Source organism: Anabrus simplex, chromosome 7 (genome assembly GCF_040414725.1).
Source record: "Anabrus simplex isolate iqAnaSimp1 chromosome 7, ASM4041472v1, whole genome shotgun sequence".
In the NCBI taxonomy this organism is placed as follows: Eukaryota; Metazoa; Arthropoda; class Insecta; order Orthoptera; family Tettigoniidae; genus Anabrus; species Anabrus simplex.
In genome coordinates, this window is record NC_090271.1 from 164230806 (window position 1) to 164254136 (window position 23331).

Here is a 23331-nt window from a genome sequence, read left to right on the forward strand (position 1 = left end):
TTCTTCTGATGGAACGCCGGTTTCATTTTCTAATTCACCATCACTCATTATGTGCAGAGGAACAAGAGGCAATAGTTTATTGATCTGTCATTATGCCGTAGCCTGAATTACAGTAATTTTCCAACCAGTCTTTTACGTCGCTCACATCTACGTTCGAGCATCCGGGAATGTGTGCAAATCTGTCAAGGAACTCAGAAGAGTCCACGGTTTCTCATTCTCAATTCCAGGCGAATCCCGGGACGGTACCTTTCATAGACCGCGCCAGACTTACTTCCAATTCCTGTCCTTAACTATCCTTGGCGAAAAAGACTCTCAAGAAGAATCGACCCCGTAAAAGAAATACTGTACACGAAAAAATATGTTTTTATTACTTTCGATCCGGATAAACGGGAGATCCGGATTAATGAGGGCTGGATAAACGAGGTTCTTGTGTACCAGGTTTATTCCTGGGGGGTAAAGGCGGCCGGTCGATAGAGCTAACCACTCTTATCTCACCTAATGTCGAGGTTGTGTTTACTGGAAGCCATTACATTCCATTTCTCCCAGGGCCTTCATGGCATGTATCTAGATGGCGTTGCTGTACCTTTCATCCCCCGCTAGAGTTGTTTCTCAAGGAAAGGGATCATCCTTATCTCCGAGAATGGTGTGAAGTATGCAGGTTCTTCTGATGTAGCAACTTCTATGGATGAAGTATTGCAACTAGTTATTTCTCTGTAGCTCTTGTGGAAAAGTTTTCTAAATTACACGAAGAGTTGGTGAATGTCAAAGTGATCTGTTTTGAGTTCCTTAACTTGTTCTTGTGTTTATATATAATATAAAAAGGAGCGGAGTTCATATTTTCCCAAGGGTATGAAAAGTTTTGGTTTATCTGTAGTTAAGTTGAATTAGTAGGGTGAGGGAGTTTGAACGTCAAAGTGGCAGTAAGCAACATTTCATTTTGAGAGTTTTAGAGTTGGAACAGTTTTTTGTGAAGTCTGAACCTCGTTCCCCCATCCTCTGAATAAAACTTTGTGAACGCAAGCAAACTTTTAGTTTCAGCTTCTCTTCCCCTCTCGTCTGTTCGTTCTTGTGTTTCTCTCTAACTTTATTGCTCTTAACTTCATAGTTCGAGGCTCATCTCGACTGCATTCTATTGACCACTCCAAAAACATACTACTAGTCGGACGCATTGCGACGTGTTATCCAAACAGCTCATTATGTGTTCAGTTCAACATATGGATACACAAGACATTAAATCATCGATTATTGTGTAAAGAATTTTAATTTCGTCCTATTCAATTAATGAGAACACAAGAATGACTGCTGTGCTTCCAAGAATTAGGGAATTAAAATGACGCCGCCAATTACAAAATCATATAGGATCAAGTATTTGGACGACATGAAGAAGAGGTTTGGTTGTGACAATTACATGAAACTGAAACGAACATCCAATGAAAGAAGAGAGTGGTTGCATCGACAAGGCATTAGCCTTTAGAATATTGATTGATTGATTGATTGATTGATTGATTGATTGATTGATTGATTGATTGATTGATTGATTGATTGATTGATTGATTGATTGCTAGGGTGTCCGGGTTAAAGGTAAATAATATAAAATTTAATAACTTGTGAAGTAGTTGAGATATTTATTGACAGGTTTTTTCCTACAAATACGGTAACTGGAGATATTTATCAGCGGGTTGTTTCTACAGATATGGTAACTCAGTGTTTTTTTGCACACGTAATATATCTCGGTATGCGTACCATTAGTGGCACGACAGACATCTAATCTGTATTCCACTTCTCTCCAAGTGTTCTGCCATTTGCGATTGCTGCACGAATGCGATGGTGCAGATATCTGGTAGATCACGAACTGGCGTCTGATACACTTCATTCTTGACAAACCCCCCCCCCCCCCCCCCCCTCAGAGTGGCGTAATGTCGGGGCTTCTTGGGGGCCAAGAAATCGAATGACTACCTACCCCAATCCAGCGATCTGGGAATTCACGATTCAAGAAATCCCTCACAAGTTCCGCATAATGGCATGATGCTCCCTCTTAGTGAAAGGTCACGTCACGAGGAATTTGTGGCACAACATACAGCTCGAACACATCTATGTAACGTGTTCCTTAAGTTGTGCTTATTTACCGTGCCGGAAGTATTTGCGAATAGGAGGTGGCCCTCCGGTTAACGCCCGGAGCTCCGTAACTGCTTTGCCTCCGTCGGTAGTGCCGGAGATCACTGGAGGAGCGCTGTAATCGTACTATCCGATTCAATCAACAGGAGGTCCGCCTCCTCTTCACAGCGCTAATTCACAGTCGCGTGGCGACACCTCATGCGCTGTTTTCGGTGAAGGGTAGCGAGTATTGGGGTACGACTAGGTTGTTGGCTCCGAAGTCCCATCCATAGTAGTGTTCGATGAAATGTGTGCTGGAAAACATTGGCGTGGTCGCCATCGTTGTGCCTATTGGTGATGTCTCGAACTGTCACCGCGGTTACTCCGAACAATGTGTGACAGCGTCCGCTGGCGCGTGGTATCAATGAGCTGATGATGTAGACTCACAGTTGGTTGCCGCGTCGGTGTTTACCCATCGTTGCACGAATTTCGATGCATGGTTACAACAGCGGCACGAGAATAATCCACACGCCGTCCATTTCAGAGATGCTGGTACCAGGGCGCCATGCAATCACAATTTGCCCTAAATTTAATGCGCAGAGATAGGCTGCTTTTCCTATCCTGCCTGCAGTAAACCTGTACCAGCGAACACACAGGACCATTTGATCGCTGATCTGTACGCCAGCCTTATCTATACCATGCTACCAGCGAATGTTTCCGGTTTGGGGTGGTCATAATGCTAGTGGCCCATCCATGTACACCTTGACCACAGTTACACAACACTAAAGTGAAGAAACATTAACAGAAATACATATGTCAATGGCAGTGTGATTTGTATTATGAGTATTGTTATTTGTGTGGCTACTGTGCATTGTCAGTGCATTTAACCATAGAGGCCAGGACGATCGAAGAGAGTTGGGGTTGTAGTTCCATCATGTGTCCTCGTCGCCCTCAGAAGATTGCATGATATCACACTGTATTCACCAGACATTGCACCATTCACTTTTAATTTATTTTGATCTTTGCAGAGTTCCTTCAACGGATAATCATTTCGGTTCGTTCATGGAAAAATCCTCATATCCGCGCTGATTGACAGGGAAAATATCAATGCTGTCATATCGAAACCGACAATGAAATTTCACCGAGGGTTTGAGGGAACCACAAGGAAGAAATATCGATGAATTTAGCTGCCATTTCGAGCTGTAAGATCCTGAAATCGACCCGGAAATGTCTAATATGATTGCACACGTTGGCATATAGCTGCAAGTGGACAGCCCTGGTGACCAGCTGAGGCGAGCGCATTACCTTGAGCTTTCTGCGCCAGGCAATTAACACGTTCCTTTGAGAGAGCAGTCATGAATCCGGCTAATTTTCTTAAGTATGCATAACGTTATTTGGGTGAAAAAGGTTTCTCTTTTTCTCATGAAATAACTTCGGAAGAAAGGGAGATGGGGTCGACATGTGATTGAACTAATTGAAAATCATCCCATTAAATCCCATGTCTTAGAGTCGTGTCTGGAGAGAAATAGTGATAGCGAAAGTGACAGTTAATTGGCAACACTTCATTTGACAGCACACCATTGCCAACTACGAGATGTGTTACGGATCCGAGTTTGAGCCCCGAGTCCGATTCCCGTCAATCCAATGAAGCGACACCGCAATTACCCGACAAATCTACCAGTTCAAGCTATGCTTCCAGTCCACTGAAGAAAATGAACACACTGTAGATCTTGCATACAAGAGGAAAGCTCTACATTTATAATTAAATAACTGGGGTAAGAAGCTGCTTTTTCATTAACCACTGTTCGCAAAAATTGTACGGTAACATCACTACGACAGCTGTAAATGTGGAAGAATCAATTCGAATGTATGGCAGTAAGTCGCGTTGAACACAGGATATTGATGTTTTTTTCGCTTTGCAGAAGCAAGAAGGTTGAAGCAGAATGTTTGCGATGACCTGCGATTGCTAGCATTGGACATGTTCAAGAGAGATTTCAGTGGGACAAAGTAACTTCAGCGCATCTACTGGATGGTTGAGTTGCTTCAAGAAAAAGTACTGAATCAAAAGTAGAAAAAATCACTAAATGATATGAAGTCGCAAGAAATTGTGGAAGCAGCTGGAACAGTTATTAAACTACACTCCTCCTTTGATATTACAACACAGATCAGACTTATTTCGTGCATAAAATGAAAGTTAAAAGGACTATCGTTTGTTGGCTGTAAACGTACAGATACAATTGCTTAATTAGTTACTGCACCCATTCGTAAACTATTATGCGTACTGTTAGTGCGGCCGGTACTCTTTTTCCAAAAATATTTATTGTACCACAGGAAGCAACTGGAACTTTTGGTCCGAAAGTTTTCAAAGAAATGTTTGGTGAAATGTCATTGGAACAGCCAGAAAATCAGGGGAAAATGAAAAAAAAAAGGGGGGGGGAATTAAAAGTATAAATTTAAAGAAACCTTCGCATTCATGGATGAGAAGCGTTTGCTACTACATTTTAGATTCCTGGACTACTTATAGTGATAAATACTGCCTTGAGGACATTGCTCCAGGTAACAGTATAGAAATTCTCTAGATTCTTCCCGGCACTGCAGCGATAATACAGTCCGTGGATAAGTTTTTCGTTTAAACAGATATTTTGCTAGCTTGTGAAGACTTCCGGTTCAATATATTTATCAGAGAAACAGCGTATTGCAAATGTAATCTTTAATTCATTATCAGTTTTCTTCCCCGCGGTTCAAAGACATAATTAAAAATTCATGGTTTGCAACCAATTACACAACGGACAAGCTTCCTGAGTTAGAAGTGCCTGCAAAACATCCATTTGAAACCGGGATAAATGTGAAGAAGAACAACATGGTTTTAAAATGCATATTCGCAGAAAAGAGATTTGGTTTTATCATGCGATCAACACACCTCATTTCTGTTTTACATTAGTTTCCCAACATTAAAATGGCCTTGGCACGCGGAAACCTGTCATTTCGTTCTCTCTCTCTCCAGCACAACTGCAACTCAACTCCACTCCGCTGTGCGCTGTGCCTGAAAGATGCAAGGGTTGTCCTGTAGCTGCGTTGTCACACGGGTTTTGAATCAAGATATATCTTACAGTTCGAAATGGCAGCGAAACTGCATCGTCGGTTTCGATATGACCTTATCGATAGTTCCTTTGTTAACAGGGTTGGCAACTAGGAAACACAAAATTATCAGTTGCCACTTAAAAAATTTCCTAAGATGCAAGCGCCCTACGGGAAGAAGGTGTGCGTGTACGTCGCGATGTCAAGTCATATAATCATCGGTCCGTTTTTCTTCGATGCTACAGCAACCGGTAAACGCTATTTAGACATGCTGCGAAATCAGTTCTTTCCTCAACTCATGGCCACAGGTCTTCCATTGCAGACACTATGGTTAATCCAGGATGGAGCACGCCCCCTCATACTACCAACGTTGTGCTTGATTTCCTACATGATTGTGGCCTTAGGGTACTGTCAGACAGATTTCCAGAACTTTATGGAGGAGGAGGAATGTGGCCGCCTCACAGCCCGGAAATTAACCCATGTGACTTCTTCCTTTGGGGATTCCTTAAAGAGAGGGTGTAGCACAGAAAACCCGAAATTGCAGTGCAACTTAGAGCCATCATTGTGGAGTTATGCCGCACCATTCAAGGAGATGTGTGTTGGAGAGTCGTCACAAATGCACGTGTGCAACTTGAAGTTGTAAAACAAAACGGCAGTCATATTGAACATGTGGTTCATTAGGTTGTACTTCCAAGCTGTATTCTTTACTTCTACATCAATAAATTACAAATATTGTCTACAACAAATGTGTTATTCATGAAACAAATTAGGTGACTTATCGTGAGCCATTCTGTATATAAATGATGCGAGTAAAGAAGTGGAATCAGATATAATTATTTTTGCGGATGATGTTATTCTGTGTAGAGTAATAAATAAGTTGTAAGATTGTGAGCAACTGCAAAATGACCTCGATAATGTCGTGAGTTTGCCAGCAGGCAATGGTATGATGATAAACGGGGTTAAAAGTCAGGTTGTTAGTTTCACAAATAGGAAAAGTCCTCTCGGTTTTAATTACTGCGTTGATGGAGTGACAGTTCCCTATGGGGATCACTGTAACTACCTAGATATTAATACGAGGAAAGATCTTAATTGGGGTAATCACATAAATGGGATTGTAAATAAAGGGTACAGAACTCTACTCAGGGTTATGAAGGTATTTAGGGGCTGTACTAAGGATGTAAAGGAGAGGGCACATAAGTCTCTTGTAAGACCCCAAATACGAATATCGTTCCAGTGTATGGGACTCTCATCAGGATTATTTGATTCAAGAACTGGAAATAATCCAAAGAAAAACAGCTTGGTTTTTTTCTAGGTGATTTCCGGCAAAAGAGTAGCGTTACAAAAATGTAGCAGAGTTTGGGTTGGGAAGACTGGGGCGAAAGGAGACGAGCCGGTCGACTAAGTGGTATGTTCCGAGCTGTCGGTGTAGATGTGGTATGGAAAGACATTAGTAGATGAATAATTTTGAGTGGCGTCTGTAAAAGTAGGAAAGATCACAATATGTAGATGAAGCTGAAATTCAAGAGGATAAATCGGGGCATATATTCGTTCATAGGAAGGGGATTGGAATAACTCGCAAAGGGAGATGTCCAGTAAATTTCCTTACAAAAAAAAATCATTTAAGAAAAGGCTAGGAAAACAACAGATATGGAATCTGCCATCTGGGCGACTGCCCTAAATGCAGATCAGTAGTGATCGATTGAATCGATTGAAATGATAATCATCTCAGTTTTTAACATTTCTTTACTAGGACTACTACCATCAGCTATCATTTAAACCCGTCAAAACACAGGAAGAATGGATTTAATTTGGTCCTTGAAATGTAGCAGAACGTGACAAAGAGATTTTAGAGATATAAGCCGTTTAGAACTGAAGGTTGCATTGAAACTAAGCGAGTTGGCTACGTGATTTTGGTTATGTTATGAGCTTGCATTCGGGAGATAGTGGGTTCAGATCTCACTTCTAGTAGCCGTGAAGTAGAATTTCCGTGGTTTCCCCTTTTCACATCAAACAAACCTTACTTGCCAGTCGTTTACTTTCCAGACTTGGCCCTGTCCTGACATTCATGTGTCTGTGCGACGTAGAAATTGGGGAAAATGGGGCGGGGGGAGAACCTCGAGAAGCTTCCGTGCTCGGAAATGTATTAAAATTTTCTCTTGTACACAGTTGGGCGTTGAACTAATAATGCAAATGATTTCTGTCATTGGTCCATAATTAATGATTGACACTGAAAACTCGTCAACGAAAGCATCAACTCACTGTCTAGAATAACGAAGTCTTCTTGAACCATTGTTTTCTTTTCTTGCACATCAGATGCATATTTCTCTTGGAATTACGTACCCCACTTCTCAGCTCTTTATCTTGAACGAGTGAAGGTCTTACTTCATTCAGTAGATCAGTTTCCTCGCAGAGAGGATCCCCGTCAGTATAAAACCTGAGATTATATTCATGTTGCATTTTCAGACTTTTTCCGTTGTGCAGTAAGTGGTAGTAAATTTCCCGTAGCTGTCTCAACAATCCTCGAGCAAAATCAGTGTTACATTTCCGGCCCAGCCGGTAAAATATCAGCCATTTGGCAACCCTACAACAGAGTTTCACTTGAACCAAACTTCATATTTTCCAGAATTGTGTTGAACCTAAAGAACTGACTATTCGAGAGGCTTTTGACAGTTTCAGAATTCATAGCCTATATTTAAAACTGCAGGTTGAATGTTATTGCTAGATGGAATAAAAGGTATTGCGGGGATTTTCTTATACTGTAATGACTTAGGGAGTATGTTATCCTTAATTTTGTCATAAGCCTCATATCCATGTACATTCGGACTATGTTACAGCGGCATTGGTCTTAGCGATACCTCATCTATAGCAAATTTAGCCAACTTCTCTCTATACGACGACCAATATATCGATGGTGTGTTAAAAAAGGGCGCTATCAACATTTTTGTCTAAAATATGTTTATTACATCGGCATTCTCAGAATATGATCAGGAATTGAATGGTAAAAAGCGCGTTGACTATTTCCCATAAAACTCAAGATTTTTTTTAAAAAAGTGGCGTTTTCAATGGGCGAATAAAATACCTGAATTGTAAAGAGAGCATTATTGCAATAATATCATTATAGAGTTGTTGTTGTTGTTGTTGTTGTTGTTAGTCGTTTAGTCGCTTTCGACTCTCCGTGACCCCATAGACCAAAGTGCGCCATTTCTTCCTGTCGTATACAATTTTCCGAAGTCTTTCTAAATTGAGAGCCGTGGCTTCCTTGATGTCATCAATCCACCTCATCCGTTGTCGCCCTCTTCTCCTGTTACCATCAGTCTTCCCCAGCATTAAGGTCTTTTCCAGTGAATCATGTTTTCTCATGATATGACCGAAGTACTTTAGTTTTTGCCTGAGTATTTGACCTTCCAGTGAACAGCCTGGGTTGATTTCCTGTAATATGGACTTATTAGATCTCGTCGCAGTCCACGGAACTCTAAGGAGTTTTCTCCAACACCATAGTTCAAATGCATCTATTCTTCGGCGCTCAGCCTTTCTTACTGTCCAGGTTTCGCTTCCGTACATTGCTACTGGGAAGACCATAGCCTTCACTATACGAATCTTCGTTCTTAAAGTTACGTCTCTACTCTTGAAAACGTTATCAAGGTTGGCCATTGCCTTCCTCCCAAGGAGCAAGCGTCTCTTAATTTCATGGCTGCAATCGCCATCAGCAGTTATTTTGGAGCCCAAGTAGATGAAACTAGGAACAACCTCCATTGTTTCACCATTTATATGCCAGGAGGTGATAGGTTTAGTTGCCATGATCTTTGTTTTCTTGACATTCAACCTTAGTCCAGCTTTTGCACTTTCTTCTTTCACCTTCATTAGTAGATACTTAAGTTGTTCTTCACTTTCTGCCAACAGGGTGGTGTCATCAGCATATCTAAGGTTATTTATATGTATCCCACCAATTTTAGCTCCAGTTTCTGTTTCATCTAATTTGGCATTCCTCATCACATACTCTGCATATAAGTTGAATAAGTAAGGTGACAATATGCAGCCTTGACGTACACCTTTCTCAATCTTGACCCATTCAGTTGTTCCATATAGGGTTCTCACCGTAGCTTTCTGATCAGAGTAGAGATTTCTCATAAGGCAAATAAGATGATCTGGTACTCCCATAGTCTTGAGTACTTGCCACAATTTATTGTGGTCGACACAGTCAAAGGTTTGAGCATAGTCAATAAAGCATAAGTATAGGTCTTTCTGGAATTCTCTTGCTTTCTCCATAATCCAGCGAATATTAGCAATTTGATCTCTGGTTCCTCTGCCTTTGCGGAAACCGGCTTGTTCTTCAGGTAGTTCTCGATCTACATACTGCCGAAGCCTATTTTGCAGGATCTTGAGCATAACCTTACTAGCATGCGATATAAGTGCGATTGTTCGGTAGTTTGAACATTCTTTAGCGCTGCCCTTCTTTGGAATTGGGATGAACACTGAGTTTTTCCAATCTTTTGGCCACTGCTGGGTTTTCCATATTTGCTGACATATTGAATGTAGCACTTTCACAGCATCCTCTCGTAGGATTTTGAACAGTTCTGCAGGGATTCCATCATAACCACTTGCCTTATTGTTTGCAATACTCTCTAGGGCCCACTTGACCTCACTTTCTAAGATATCTGGTTCTGGCTCTGACAACAGAGTAACTTCATCATCAGGAGTATTCCCATCTTTCCTATACAAATTGCCTACATATTCCCTCCACCTTTCTTTAATCTCCTCTGCTTCAGTAAGATCTTTTCCATTTTTATCTTTTATCATTCCAATCTTAGCCTGGAATTTCCCTCTGATGTCTCCAATTCTTATGTAAAGATCTCTTGTCTTACCCAGTCTGTTATTTTCCTCAACTTCCTTGCACTGTTCATTCAAAAAGGCATTCTTATCTCTTCTAGCTAGTTTCTGAAACTCTGCATTTAATTTAGACATTTTCGATCTTTCCCCTTTGATTTTTGCATTCCTTCTTTCTTCTGCTATTTGTAGTGCTTCACCCGATAACCATGTGGCCTTCTTCTTGTTCTTTTTCTTGGGAATATGCTTTTCCGCTGTCTCCTTAACAACACAACGTACTTCTGACCATAACTCTTCTGGGACTCTATCTCTTAAATCTAATCCATTAAATCTGTTTCTAACCTCTACTGTATATTCAAGAGGTATGCTATTTAGGTCATATCTGCTTGATGGTTTAGCTCTGTCAATCCTCTTTAATTTGAGCCGGAATTTGGAAATTAAGAGCTCGTGATCTGATCCACAATCAGCCCCAGGCCTTGTTTTGGATGACTGTACAGCACTCCTCCACCTTTGACTACAGAGTATGTAGTCGATCTGATTCCGACATTTACCATCTGGCGAGGTCCAGGTGTATAGGCGTCGTTTGGGCAATTGAAACAGTGTGTTGGTAATGACCAGTGAGTTGTCTTGACAGAATTCTAGGAGTCTCTGTCCAGCTTCATTTGTTGTGCCAAGGCCAAATTTTCCCGTTACTCCATCTACAGTTTGATTTCCTACTTTGGCATTCCAGTCGCCAATAATGAAGACGACATCCTTCTTTGGTGTTAACTGTAGCAATTCTCGTAAGTCTTCATAAAACTGGTCAATATCTTCCTCTTCAGCTTCAGTGGTTGGTGCGTAAATTTGTATGACTGTGATGTTAAAAGGTTGGCCTTGAAAACGTACAGACATCATTCTATCAGTTTTAAAATTGCACCCCATTATAGTTTTACGCACCCTGTTGCTAACTATGAGGGCAACTCCATTTTTCTTTTGGTTTTCATGTCCAGAATAGTATACCATGCACTCATCTGTAGCAAATTCACCAATACCAATCCATCTCACTTCGCTTATTCCCAGTATATCGATGCCCAGTCTCTTCATTTCTCGTTTGACTATATCCAGCTTTCCTTGATACATGGATCTTACATTCCAAGTTCCTAAACAGTACTGTTCCTTGCAGCATCGCACATTTCTTGAGGCTTCTCTCAACGTAGTTCCCCCCGGAGATCCGACTGGGGAACTTGAAACTCCGGAATATTTTGAATTGAGCAAAGCCATGGGGTTTTCTTGGGAAAATTACAGTGGTGGTTTCCCGTTGCCTTCCACTGTCCTCCACTCCTGTTGGCTCACTGACCCAGTTTCCCGCTGGGGTTGTAAACCCAACCTTCCACTGGGTAGAGTACGGTAATGCGTGCGAAGATGAACATGGATGAAAGGGAAAATAGAACTGAGATTCATTATGTAGACTTTTTACATGGCAACTTCGGATGTTAACCGTTCATTTCTCAGAATGTGAGAGGAATTGCTTGAATCTTTACAGCTGAATGTAGAACCAGATTTGACATTGTGTTCCCTGCAATATTAAAAAGTGATGCCACTGAATATGTTAAACATAACGATGCTTTCAACAACCCTGTAAATAGTGGAAGCTTTAAATGTAAATAGCAATGCCGTGTTGGAGGAGGAAGTAGGTGAAGCCATTCATTGTGACCTGTAATATTACACTTCTTCATTGTATGTGTGAAAGCCGCTATGTGAAATATTTCAGCTTGGAACTTAGGCCAGTAACGTTACGTCTTTTGAGGTTCAGTACTGTACTAGTTATACTAAGGAATACTCATCGTTAAAGATATGTGCTACAGGTCAGTATTTCTTCGACAGTATAGTCGACATAGCCGATTTCACAACTGCAATGACTATAAAGTGGTGAAATTTTACTTGGGCCCAGTTTCTTCAACGAATGTTATTTGTTAACACTGTTGTTAAGTCCGGCTCCATGGCTAAATGGTTAGCGTGCTGGCCTTTGGTCACAGGAGTCCCGGGCTCGATTCCCGGCAGGGTTGGGAATTTTAACCATAATTAGTTAATTTCGCTGGCACGGGGGCTGGGTGTATGTAACGTTTTCATCATTTCATCCTCCTCATGACGAGCAGGTCGCCTATTGGTGTCAAATCATGAGGCCTGCATCTGGCGAGCCGAACTTGTCCTCGGACACTTCCGGCACTAAAAGCCATGCGCCATTGCATTCGCTGCTGTTAAGGAGACTTAACACATAATTTAATAATATGGCCGTCCCATCAAGAATTGTTACCTCTAACAAATTGTAAATACTTGTGTTAAATTAATATGGCAGCAGCCCTGTGTTAAACCTCTTAACAGCTGCTAAATTTTCAAAATGGAAGCATGTAGAAGAAGTAGGTTTCAAGCTTCACTGCTGTGTGAAGGCTATAAACTGAAGAGGGCATAGGACGACCCATATTAAGAAGAAACGAGTTTTTAGAGTTATCAGAAGAAAGCTTTCCACAAAGATATCTAACTACCAAAGCCGTAATGAACAAGGTACTAGAAGAAATTGAAAATAGTTTCCAACAGATTGAAACTTATCAGCGTCTCCAGTGCAGCAGTAGCTTACAGTTTTTATAAGGAGAGGCCAGACCCTGCGTCCAATCGATTTCAACGAGCTAATTAATGTACCGTCCGCTTCTGTGGTATAGTCGTTAGCATGATTAGCTGCCATCCCTGGAGGCCCGGGTTCGTTTCCCGGCTCTGCCACAAAATTTGAAAAGTGGTATGACGGCTGGAATGTGATCCACTCATCCTCGGGAGGTCAGCTGAGTAGAGGTGGGTTCGATTCCCACCTCAGCCATCCTCGAAGTGGATTTCCGCGGTTTTCACTTCTCCAGGCAAATGCCGGGATCGTACCTAACTTAAGGCCACATCCGCTTTATTCCCTCTTCTTTGTCTGTCCTTACCGATCTTCCCATCCCCCTACAAGGCCCCTATTCAGCACAGCAGATGAGGCTGCCTGGGTGAGGTACTGGTCCTCCACCCCAGTTTTATCCCCGACCCAAGTCTCACGCTCCAGGACACTGTCCTTGAGGCGGTAAAGGCAGGATCCCTCGCTGAGTCCGAGGGAAAAGCCAGCCGAGCCCTGGAGGTTTAAGCAGATTAAGAATAATAATTAATGTACCTCCTTGTGGGACACTTCATCAGTTACTCGTGTATGAGGGTTTCGTTTTCGAAAAAAATGAGGACAAACGTCGAGGCAGGATCCGCTTCGGACCAAGTGGAGGTGGTAGAACGCTACAAGGCGTTCACATTTTACTTAAACATGTTCTAGTAATTTCCGAAAAATTGATGAATCCACATATTCCAATGCAACACATATATACTGCACCACAGTCAAGCGGAGCGGTGGCAGAGTAGTCACCGTACTTGTCTACGAATCGGGACGACGTGAGTTCGAGTCCCGCCGTAGCTATATCTTTTTATACACATTAAATAATTATTTGAGGGAACGTGAAGGTGGAAATGCGAATAAAAATATTAGGCAACCTGCAGTGAACTTCTTCTCTACCTCTAATAAATATATATATATATATATGCAGAGAGAGAGAGAGAGAGATCCAGCAGTAACTATGGGAACGTTTAGGCCAATATTAATTACAGGCAGAAAATTAAGTGTACTGCAATTTGCGTAATATTTTTGTTCTTATTTTTATCTTCACGTTTCCTCAAATATTAATTTATTTTGTACAAGAATTGTAGCTGCGACGGGCAGTAGCGGTAATTGGGAATTAAAAGTGCGGGGGCAAAAAAATATACGGACAACGAACAGTACCCTGGTTTGTGGGATATAGCGGACGGGATATAGTGGGATATAGTCGAAGAAACAAGCTACAAAATTGTAAGTTTTTTTAAATGTTCTCTGAGCGAATTTAGACAGAGAGGTAAAGGTTGACAGTTTCCCAACTTAAGTGTAGTAATAATTGTTTTTAAAGATTTTGATTCAATACTACACAATAAAACTTTCACCAAAGGAACGGTATTACGCATTCATTACAGTTAAATAGAAGTACAGAGTGATTATACAATTAAAATCAATTAGTATTTGAGAACGCGCTAAAAAAACTTCTTTTTTTGCTACCGCTTTTTGCCACACCTGTGGGATTGCGGGTACGAACTGCGTCGCACATGTGAATTTAGCCCTGTTTTACGGCCAGATGCCCGTTCTGACGCCAACCCTATATGTAGGGATGTAATCACTATTGCGTGTTTCTGTGGTGGTTAGTAGTGTGGTATGTTGTCTGGATATGAGGAGGAGAGTGTTGGGACAGACACACAAACCCCCAGTCCCGGAGCCAGAAGAATTAATCAGAAGCGATTCAAATCTCCGACCCGACCATTCAGCCAACGAGTCGGACAGTACACACTAAGAAACAGACACTAAAGAGACTGCCAGGCTGACGAATGCACGCGGCAAGCGGATGAATCATACCTGTGTCCATGACCTTGGCAGAAAGAAAGAAATACATACATACATACATGCACATATATATAATATATATATATATACATACATATTCCTGATACCCTTCCACATAGCACGTGCAAAGTCTCCACTACTTGCTTTGGCGCTATACAGATCGGTTAGCCGGGACGAACGACATTTTGTATTTCTACTAATAATTTTGTTAGTAATTAACGAAAATAAAGGGAAAAAATCGCTGATCAGGGCTTGTACACATTAAACAAAATTCCTATAATTCCTTGTTTCAGCCGGCTAAAATGCGAATGAAAATGGAATATTTCCTCAAATGTCGGAGTTCGACTGCCCCCGCCCCCCTCCCTCCCATATCGGCGCTCCTGGTGACGAGACTCGAACTCTCGTCGACGAGGTTCGCAGACAATTACAGTGACCACTAGACCATCACTCGGTTTGATTGTGATGTAACTCCCAAGTATATATGCGTTGCATTGGAATCGGGGATTCATCAATTGTTCAGAAATTATTAGGTTGAAGTATAATTTGTATAATTATAATTTGTATAATTTGTTCGCTTTTTAGTGTTCTATCACCTCCACTTTGTCCGAAGCGGATCCTGTGTCATGACATTTGACCTCATCTTTTTCGAAAACGAAAGTATATTGACCTAAACCCGAGGTACTGTTGTGTTGTCCCCCAACAGGTACATTGAAGCTTGTTGAAATCGGTTGACCGCAGGGTCTGGCCTCTTTGCTAGATATTATGCTTGAGACACTTTCAATGTAATTATAGGCGGCTATGTTCACGAGTGGAAGACAAGAGCGTGTAGAATTCTGCAAAGAATTCCTGCTGCCATTGCAGCATTAACAAGACATTACATCATTTTCCCCGCAGTAAAAAAATGCCCGAAAATCATTCAAAACATATCAGTTATCACATTTACCCGGTGATGTAGGAGCCTTAGATTGCATTCATGTAAGAATAATATTGAATGCCGTGATGTATGTACAGTATGTTTAGTCCTCAGCCCGAAGGCTGGTTGGATCCTCGACAGCTCCGCCATGAACTGTCATAGATGGCCTAGGCATCACTGTGATATAGCAGTCCATTCTTTCATTTTTCAAGCATACTCGCATAATTTCAAATTAAAATTTGTAACATCATTTGTCCAGCATTCATCATAATAACGCTTATGTTGCCTCTTTCTACACATGTTTACGTCTTAGTAGTCTCTGCTAATCATAACCTATAATAATATCAACCATGTGTGACAAAGTACTATTCCAGCATACCGCTAGGAACGCTTTATGTTAAGAAACGAAAGATGCTCACTGCCAAACGCGTTCAGAAATCCCACGGAAATGTGTTAATTTGTTTTTAACAATTGTTTCATAACAAATGTTGGAAATGTGTTTGTGAAACAGGGCACTTTTAACCGAAGTGTTAAATAAATAAAAGTTGTTGGTTAACATCTGTTAAGTAAAATTTAACACAGAGTTGGAGAAACTGGGCTGTGGGAGTTCTTGTTGTCATCTCTGGAGAAATTTGCTCACATTAAAATATTTTCAGTGATAGTATATAATGTCTCCCTCACTCTTCATTGTTATCATGGATAGCATACTACATAATATCAAGGAGAAGATGATGCTCAAGCAAGTAAAGTCTCTCTTTGCTGATGACATTGTAGTTAGGGGAGATAATGAAGAGGAAGTACAGACACAAGTTGATTTATGGAATGAGGAGATACGAAATTTTGGAATGAAGATAAGTACTACAAAAAGCAAGACTTTGATCATGACAAGAGGTAACAGAATATCCAGGGGAGTGATAAAAATAGGTAATGAACCTCTTGAAGTAGTGACAAATTTTAAATATTTGATCAGCGTGATATCACAAAATGGAAATTTGGATGGAGAAATTGATTTAAAGAATACAGCAGTCTGCAAGTTTCTACCAGTGTGCGAGGAACATTGTATGGAACAAAGATGTGCCAATGAAGTGCAAGAAGGTTTTATACTTGTCCTATTATACAGTAAACCTATACTGACCTATGCTTCAGCAGCCTGGACGTTGACTAAGCGGAACCAAAGACAGATACAAGCAGCTGAAATGAGGTTCTTGAGGAGCATACAGGGAAAGACAAGACGAGATTGAATACGGAATGAGGAAATATGGAGAAGCGTGGGAGTGTGTAAACTTCAAGAAGAGATTGATATAGCAATGCTAAAATGGTTTGGACACATGATGAGAATGCCAGGAGAGAGAATACCAAAGAGAACATTCACGGATACACAGACGGGAAAGAGGCCTAGGGGACGGCCTAGAACGAGATGGAGGAGCTGTGCTGTGGACTGTGTTGCAGATAGAGGAGTTGATAGCGATACAACACTAGAAGAGAAATGCTAGAAAGATCGAGTAAGGTGGGCTTCGGTACGCTACCCTACCCAGAGAGAATCTGGAAAAGGGAATGGAAGAGGAAGAGAAGAAGTATATATAGCCTAATACACAGTTTTTAGTTCTTTGAATCGTTAATTTTTCTGGAGAGTGCAGAAACTTTTTTTTGCCATTTGTTTTACATCGCACAGGTATAATCAGGTCTTACGGCAACGGTGGGATAGGGCAGGACTATGACTGTGAAGAAAGCGACGGTGGCTTCAATTAAGCATTCCTGCCAACCCCTCCGATTCACCCGGAAACATTCCGTTTTTTTTTTAACTCGTCTTCCTATTTTCCGATTTATTCTTACTTCTTCCTATGTTTGACAAATATAACCTCCAGTATGGTCAATAATCTTCCCTTAGGATAAAGGATACATTTTTATGTGCTTGTGTAATTTATGCAACCCCATTTTTAAGTGTATTTATTTATACTTTATTTCGCGATTGTATCGTCCGTCGCTTTCGCGTATCGTGTGCTTTACGGCTGGGGGTTCGGAACGGAAGTGCTCGCTAGCCACTCAGTTAATCGAGACGAAAGAATAAGTTTATTATTGCGTGGTCGCGCACTGTTAAAATCGTTTCTGCGCGTAGTTCCGTTGAAGTTGTTTTTCTTGCGGTTCTGTGCTTTTCTCCTCTGTCAAAGTCGTATTTTAATAATGGATGAGACACATTAATCTCTTTTGTATGCGGTAGTTTCACGTATTTCTGTGCATTTGTGTTCATTCTTACTTCATAATTTTAATGAGTTGCATGTATTTCAGGAAGTTGTGTCTGTGACAGATTCTGTTATTTTCTCTTCATGTTATGGCCAAAAAACATAACAAACGTTATCTTCAAGTGTTCAGAGGTACTTATAAAATTAAATTTCGTTCATTTTACAGTCTAATAAAGGGAACTATTATGCATTTTGTTGCGTGTCTCTGTGTGACATAAATATTATTCGTATGTATGTGTCATTAATGAGAATGATTGGTGCATTTTCTTGTAACAGTTTGTATGTTTTCTTAGCTTAAGATTTTAAATTTAATGGTCAGTTCGCATTGTAACTGTAGATATGTATGCCTTATATTCTGTCCTATTTTTCACCTAGACCATGGTGCAACGTATGTGATGAAATCCAAGAATTAAAAAATTTTGATTTCTAAAAGTTGGCAGGTATGATTAAGCTATAGCTTGGAAATGGGAAACCACGTTAATCCATTTTCAGGGATGCCGATGGTGGGTTTCGAACCCACTATCTCCCGAATGCAAGCTCACAGCTTCATGACCCACCAAACGATGTAACCAACTCGCTTGGTGGTGCAGTAACTAGATTTGTTTGTTTTCATGATCACTATGTTGTATGAGGTTTTGATCTGTAAGTTCATGTACTTTGATTTTGTTGATATCAAGTCTTTAACTGTTGCTGTTTGCCTGAATGGAAGCAGGTTTAAAATGTTCTGAAGCTATAGTTTTTATTGTTGGTTTCCTGGAGCCTTTTCCTTAGGACTTTTGTTTGGTGATTGTAGGATAACAGAATTATGTTTTTAAGTTTTATTTTGCAGGAAATTATTCTACTCAGTAATGTCTGTTTTATTTTTTTATTGTTGCTGATGCTAATTGAAATGTTCTTTTGTTGCAGGTGGCTGCGCCGGGATGAAGTGTTGGGCGTGTGGGGGAGTGTGACGTGACGTGAGGTGGCTAAATTACGTTAACAGTTTGAGTGTGATACAGTGAGACGGTTTCTCCCTTCGTATATAAACTACTCAATTTTTTTTTTTTTGTGAGAGGCCGCACCGATGGACAAACGGAAGATGTTGTCGAAACGCCCTCGCATGGATAACATGCGCGGTCCAATTTCAAATGGTCCCATGCAAACTAGACCTCTGGTTGCATTACTCGATGGCAGGGATTGTTCTATAGAAATGCCGATTCTTAAAGATGTAGCTACAGTAGCATTCTGTGATGCCCAGTCCACGTCTGAAATACACGAAAAGGTGAGTTTTATTTTAATCAGAAAGGGGAAATTCTGCAATCCTGCTGACTTGCCAATCTGATCATGGTACAGAACGTCGAACAGTTGCTATTGTTTCTGCGAAACGAGATTTTCTCTCTCTTTTCTGTTTTGTCATTTGTAGTTCCTGTTCCTGATGGCTTGTTCGTTGGTCAGGCTAATTGTTGATATATCTGAACAGGTGAAAGGTATTACACCAGTTAATGTCCTCCTATTTGACCTTGATGCAGGGAATTTTCTTTGTTACAGTGTTAGTGAGGTTATTAAAAATCGTTTATGTTCATTGTTCTTCTGGTACACAGAACTGTTATATGTTATCAGGCCTTATGATGTTTTTTTGATTTATCAGAGTTCTCTGTGATACAATATATAATCTTGAAGAAGTACCAATTAAATCTAAGAAAAAATGTGGCGGGATGACAAACCACGTTAAACGAGGTCCTTTGTAAATCAGTATTTAAATTGTATTTTTCCTGAAGTAAAATACCATACATCTCTTTACCAGTGACTGTATGGTTATTGACATCTGTAATGTGTAGTACAACAGAAGCCCAGTCATTTTCTGGAAGACCAAAATACATCATTTACGTATCTGTCGACTCTCCCTATTTAGATAGGAGACTCCTGCTTTTTGTGTTGCTCCCAAACCTCCCGAGCTCTTAATTGTTTCTCCCTATTTGAAGCCAATGATCACAAAACTTCAAATGTTTTGAAAGTTATGTTGCTTCAGTGGCTGAAGATTAGTCTCTGATAAGTTGCTTTGAGTGACTGTAGGCGCTTTTCGTCGTGTGGTTGGAAGTTCTGTTCCAATTGGTGGCTTTAAAATGAAAACTGAATATTCTGATGCTGTATATTCTTTTGCTCTCTTGTGTTGCATAATGTGGTCATTGTTGAGGAATTAAGGAGGTTTATTTATTTACACATTGAAGACGATGTCACCCCATGTGGGGTGACGGCCCCTCATACAAAATATAGTATGTTACCCCTCGTGGGGTGACACGGTAGTGTGTCCAGGCCTCTCAACTTCAGGCTTCCGCGCGAAACTAGCGCTACCATTCGCTGTTGTATTGCATTGCTTGTTCACGTAAGGTGTTCATAGAGTGCAGCGCAGTGCCCATTCCCTTGTCAGCACCCTGTGCATTGCGCAACAGACAGTGGAATTTCTCGGACATTTGTCACCCCATATGGGGATGGAGTGACATACACAACCATCAGAATTCAATTATTAATGGCAAGGAAAATAATGTGGATTGGAGTCTGTTATTGCTTTATTCTTACATACTGGTTGAGATTTAGCACTCAGATGAAATTGTAAACGGGGGCTACATGTGAATAAAAAATGTTTCTGCAAAGCTGAGAATATTCCTCTGTAATTGTCACTGGCTGGTGAGTTGGTTGAATCATCCCCTGATGCAGCACCAGAATCTTTGCTAGTGTCCTCGCTACACAAACTATTGTCGAATTCTGACTTGGAAAAGGTGCCATCACATTGCAAATCCTAAATGTCAACATCTCTTGATTCAATACTCGAACCCTTTTCAAGTTGTTCTTCTATCTCTCTATCGGTAATCATGGCTTACTCAACACAGAAACACATAACATGAATTAAATTCTTGTCACAAAACTGTAAATTACAAGGAACTCGTTGAAATGCACGTAAGCCAACAGCTCACAACACACAGCACAGTGTTCCACAACAACAAAAGTAAAAAGGCTTTCTCTGTTGCAGAGTCAACCTAATAACCATATGTCACCCCAATGGGGGGGGGGCACAAAAATAGCGACTTTGAACACAAATTATGTCTTTGATTATCGTCTATGAATGAAGTTACGAACATCCGTAGGCCACAACAACCTGAAAGATGAATGTCACATTTCAGCTGTTTACCACAAAAAAAGCAAATGTACACGTTGACGCTAAAGTGTTAATTTAAAAAAAAATTTGTTTACTGTGACTTCTTTCAAGTGGCAAAATTAGGGCACTTGGCTGTCCCTTACACTTCACCATATCAAAGCATCTCATTTTATAACTGATTTCTACAAATAGGTTAACTTATTCTCTGACAGTTTTATTATACTCGGGCATGAATATACTAATTTAAATAGTGCACTGTACATTGACCAGTATGAATATTGAGTAATCACACACACACACACACACACACACACACACACACACACACACACACACACTTGGCAAGATCTTTTTAATTTAGTTAGTGTCCTTAACCGTTAATACTGAATTCCTAAGTCTGGAACCATTCGCACTAAAAGAGTTGTTATACATACAAAGACCATGAACAGGTATAGCAAAGATAGAGCTGGTTTGAATGTTAGAGTTATGAAAGGAGGAAAGTGAAATGTTCTAGGCTAGTCGCTATGCAGGATTTTTGTGTATTAATACAAGTATGTGATATTTACATTTTTATCAGGTTTTGACCGGTTAAGTTTTTGACAGAAAGGAGTTGCATGCATATCAAAACTCAAGTTAAAAATGAATCTGAGGCACCAGTTCAAAGCCTGCCAGTTTCTTAATGACATCAACAAGGATTATGCCACAATAGACAGGGGCAGGAAGGGTTAATGTCTGAACGTTTTTTTGTCTCGTGGTAAAGCATCTTTGTTTCTTTTTAATGGATGAAATGAAGGAAAAACCTTCTGACATACCTTTGATATGTTTGCCCAATTGAGAGTTTGTCATACGTCATGTTAAGGCTTCTCGCTACTATACTGTAGAGGATGATTTTATCGTTTATTAGCAGAAGTGGAATAAATGTTCTGTTGATCATGCATAGGGGCTCCCAAGAGCTGACAGTGATTACTTGCATTTTTGATGGGTTTATGAGAACCCTTCATGCTTATTCGCTTAGTTGTTTCAAGTGATCATTTATGTTTTATACCATGTCTGATAATTCACTTCATTCATAAATTAGTTTTGGCAGACTTAAAAACATAATAAGATGTAACAAAAACTTGGTTAAGAAGTCGGATGAGTAAGATTCCATTATGCTGACTGTATTATGTCAAAGCACCACTCAGGTCCTACAGCGTTACTACAGTCATCTGTCATTGCTCCATAGTGAGTATGACATTTTCTCTTACTTTAAGGAATGCTGTTGCAGTACTCTACCAATTCTTATGGCATGAGTATAGAGGGTCGAGGAGATACTGGTGGTTTAAATAGTGCATTACTTGCTTGTAAAAAGTCATTCAGAAGCTTTAGAAGGTGCCAGGAGAATAAAGATGCGCGGTAATCAGAAGGTAGTTCAGGATCATGTTTCTTGGTTACTGCGTGTTTGGAGGGAAATGGAAGGGGGCTGGTTTTAAGACAGTAGTTCAATATATATTTGACAGTAAGAACAATAGCATCCATAATTTTACGAACCAGCCCTCTGTCTGTAGACCCCTTCGGTATTTCCTTGAAGGAACTAGAGTGTCAGACGGGAGCTCCCAGTCGGAGGGCATAGTGACATTCCCTCCCCTCTGTTGCTTTCTTTTTGTTGTTTCTTATGGATCTTCTAGCAGTCTCCCAACAGTCTGGAACTTCATCACTGGAGATATAGAAGAGGCTCGCTGCAAACAGTCAGGTTAGGGGAGTTGGGCAGTAGTGTTGGGGTTGGTGTGGTGGGTGTCCTACTGTAGTGAGTGTCAACAGTATTGTGTTGGGAGTACTGTGTGTGTACCATTGTGGAGTGCAGTGTGTCTGATGCCGTGGTGCACTGATTACTGTGTGTATGTGTATAAAGGTGGTGACTGTGTGTGGAACAGTTCACGTAACGTCGGAGTAGTTTTAATTGTTCTCTCTCCCTTTTACTCCATACCAATATAGATATGTCTTATGGCGACGTGTCGTTGATGTAGGGAGTATTGTAGTGATTGTTATGTGACCGCTGTTTAGTTGTCATTGTTCAATAGTTTACCGTGTGGAACAGTCATGTTGTGTATGAGTTAATTGAATTTACTCTATTGATTATGTGAGCTACCGGACTTGCCTTGAGTTGAGCCAAGAGACTTCATCATGTTGCATATGTTTTTGTGTATTCTTTCCCACCGTGTGATTATTAACGACATTCTTTTAACATTAATGATGTCGTTTTTAACATTTTCATTGAAGATGGCTCAAAAATGAGCTGAAACATGTTTGATCAGAATTACTCCATCTACAGAAGGTTACATAATGTATTGAATAGAAGGACACAATAAATCCTTTTCTTTGTAAAGGGTCAGTCGTCGTGGTTGCTAATTAATACACTTGTGTTTCAACCTGTCTGCATGGAGCTGTGGTGTGAAGCGATTGAGTATGCGAAGCGTAGTGAAAGTGAGGTCTGTCAATCACGATTATCGCCCGTCCCAGGTAATACCAGTGAGCTAGACTTTCTGTTGTGTGAATACTAGAGACTGTAAATTGACAACAATTAGGGAACTGTTGCCATTTA

The 23331-nt window shown here is 40.6% G+C and overlaps 2 protein-coding genes across 3 annotated transcripts in view; one reads left to right on the top strand and one right to left on the bottom strand.

Moving 5' to 3' along the window:
• CtBP (C-terminal binding protein) overlaps positions 1–23331 on the top strand; it is a 381638-nt gene that overhangs the window by 180516 nt on the left and 177791 nt on the right. For both annotated transcript variants that reach the window (XM_067151426.2, XM_067151427.2), the window contains exon 2: positions 18524–18878. In XM_067151426.2, coding sequence (XP_067007527.1) covers positions 18681–18878 — 198 coding nt within the window. In that variant the 5' untranslated portion in view covers positions 18524–18680. The remainder of the gene's footprint in view (positions 1–18523; positions 18879–23331) is intronic.
• LOC137501480 (craniofacial development protein 2-like) lies at positions 10414–11296 on the bottom strand (the record flags this gene model as incomplete). Its single annotated transcript, XM_068228512.1, has 1 exon — positions 10414–11296. A coding segment is annotated over exon 1 (843 nt), but the record flags the coding sequence as incomplete, so codon positions are not given.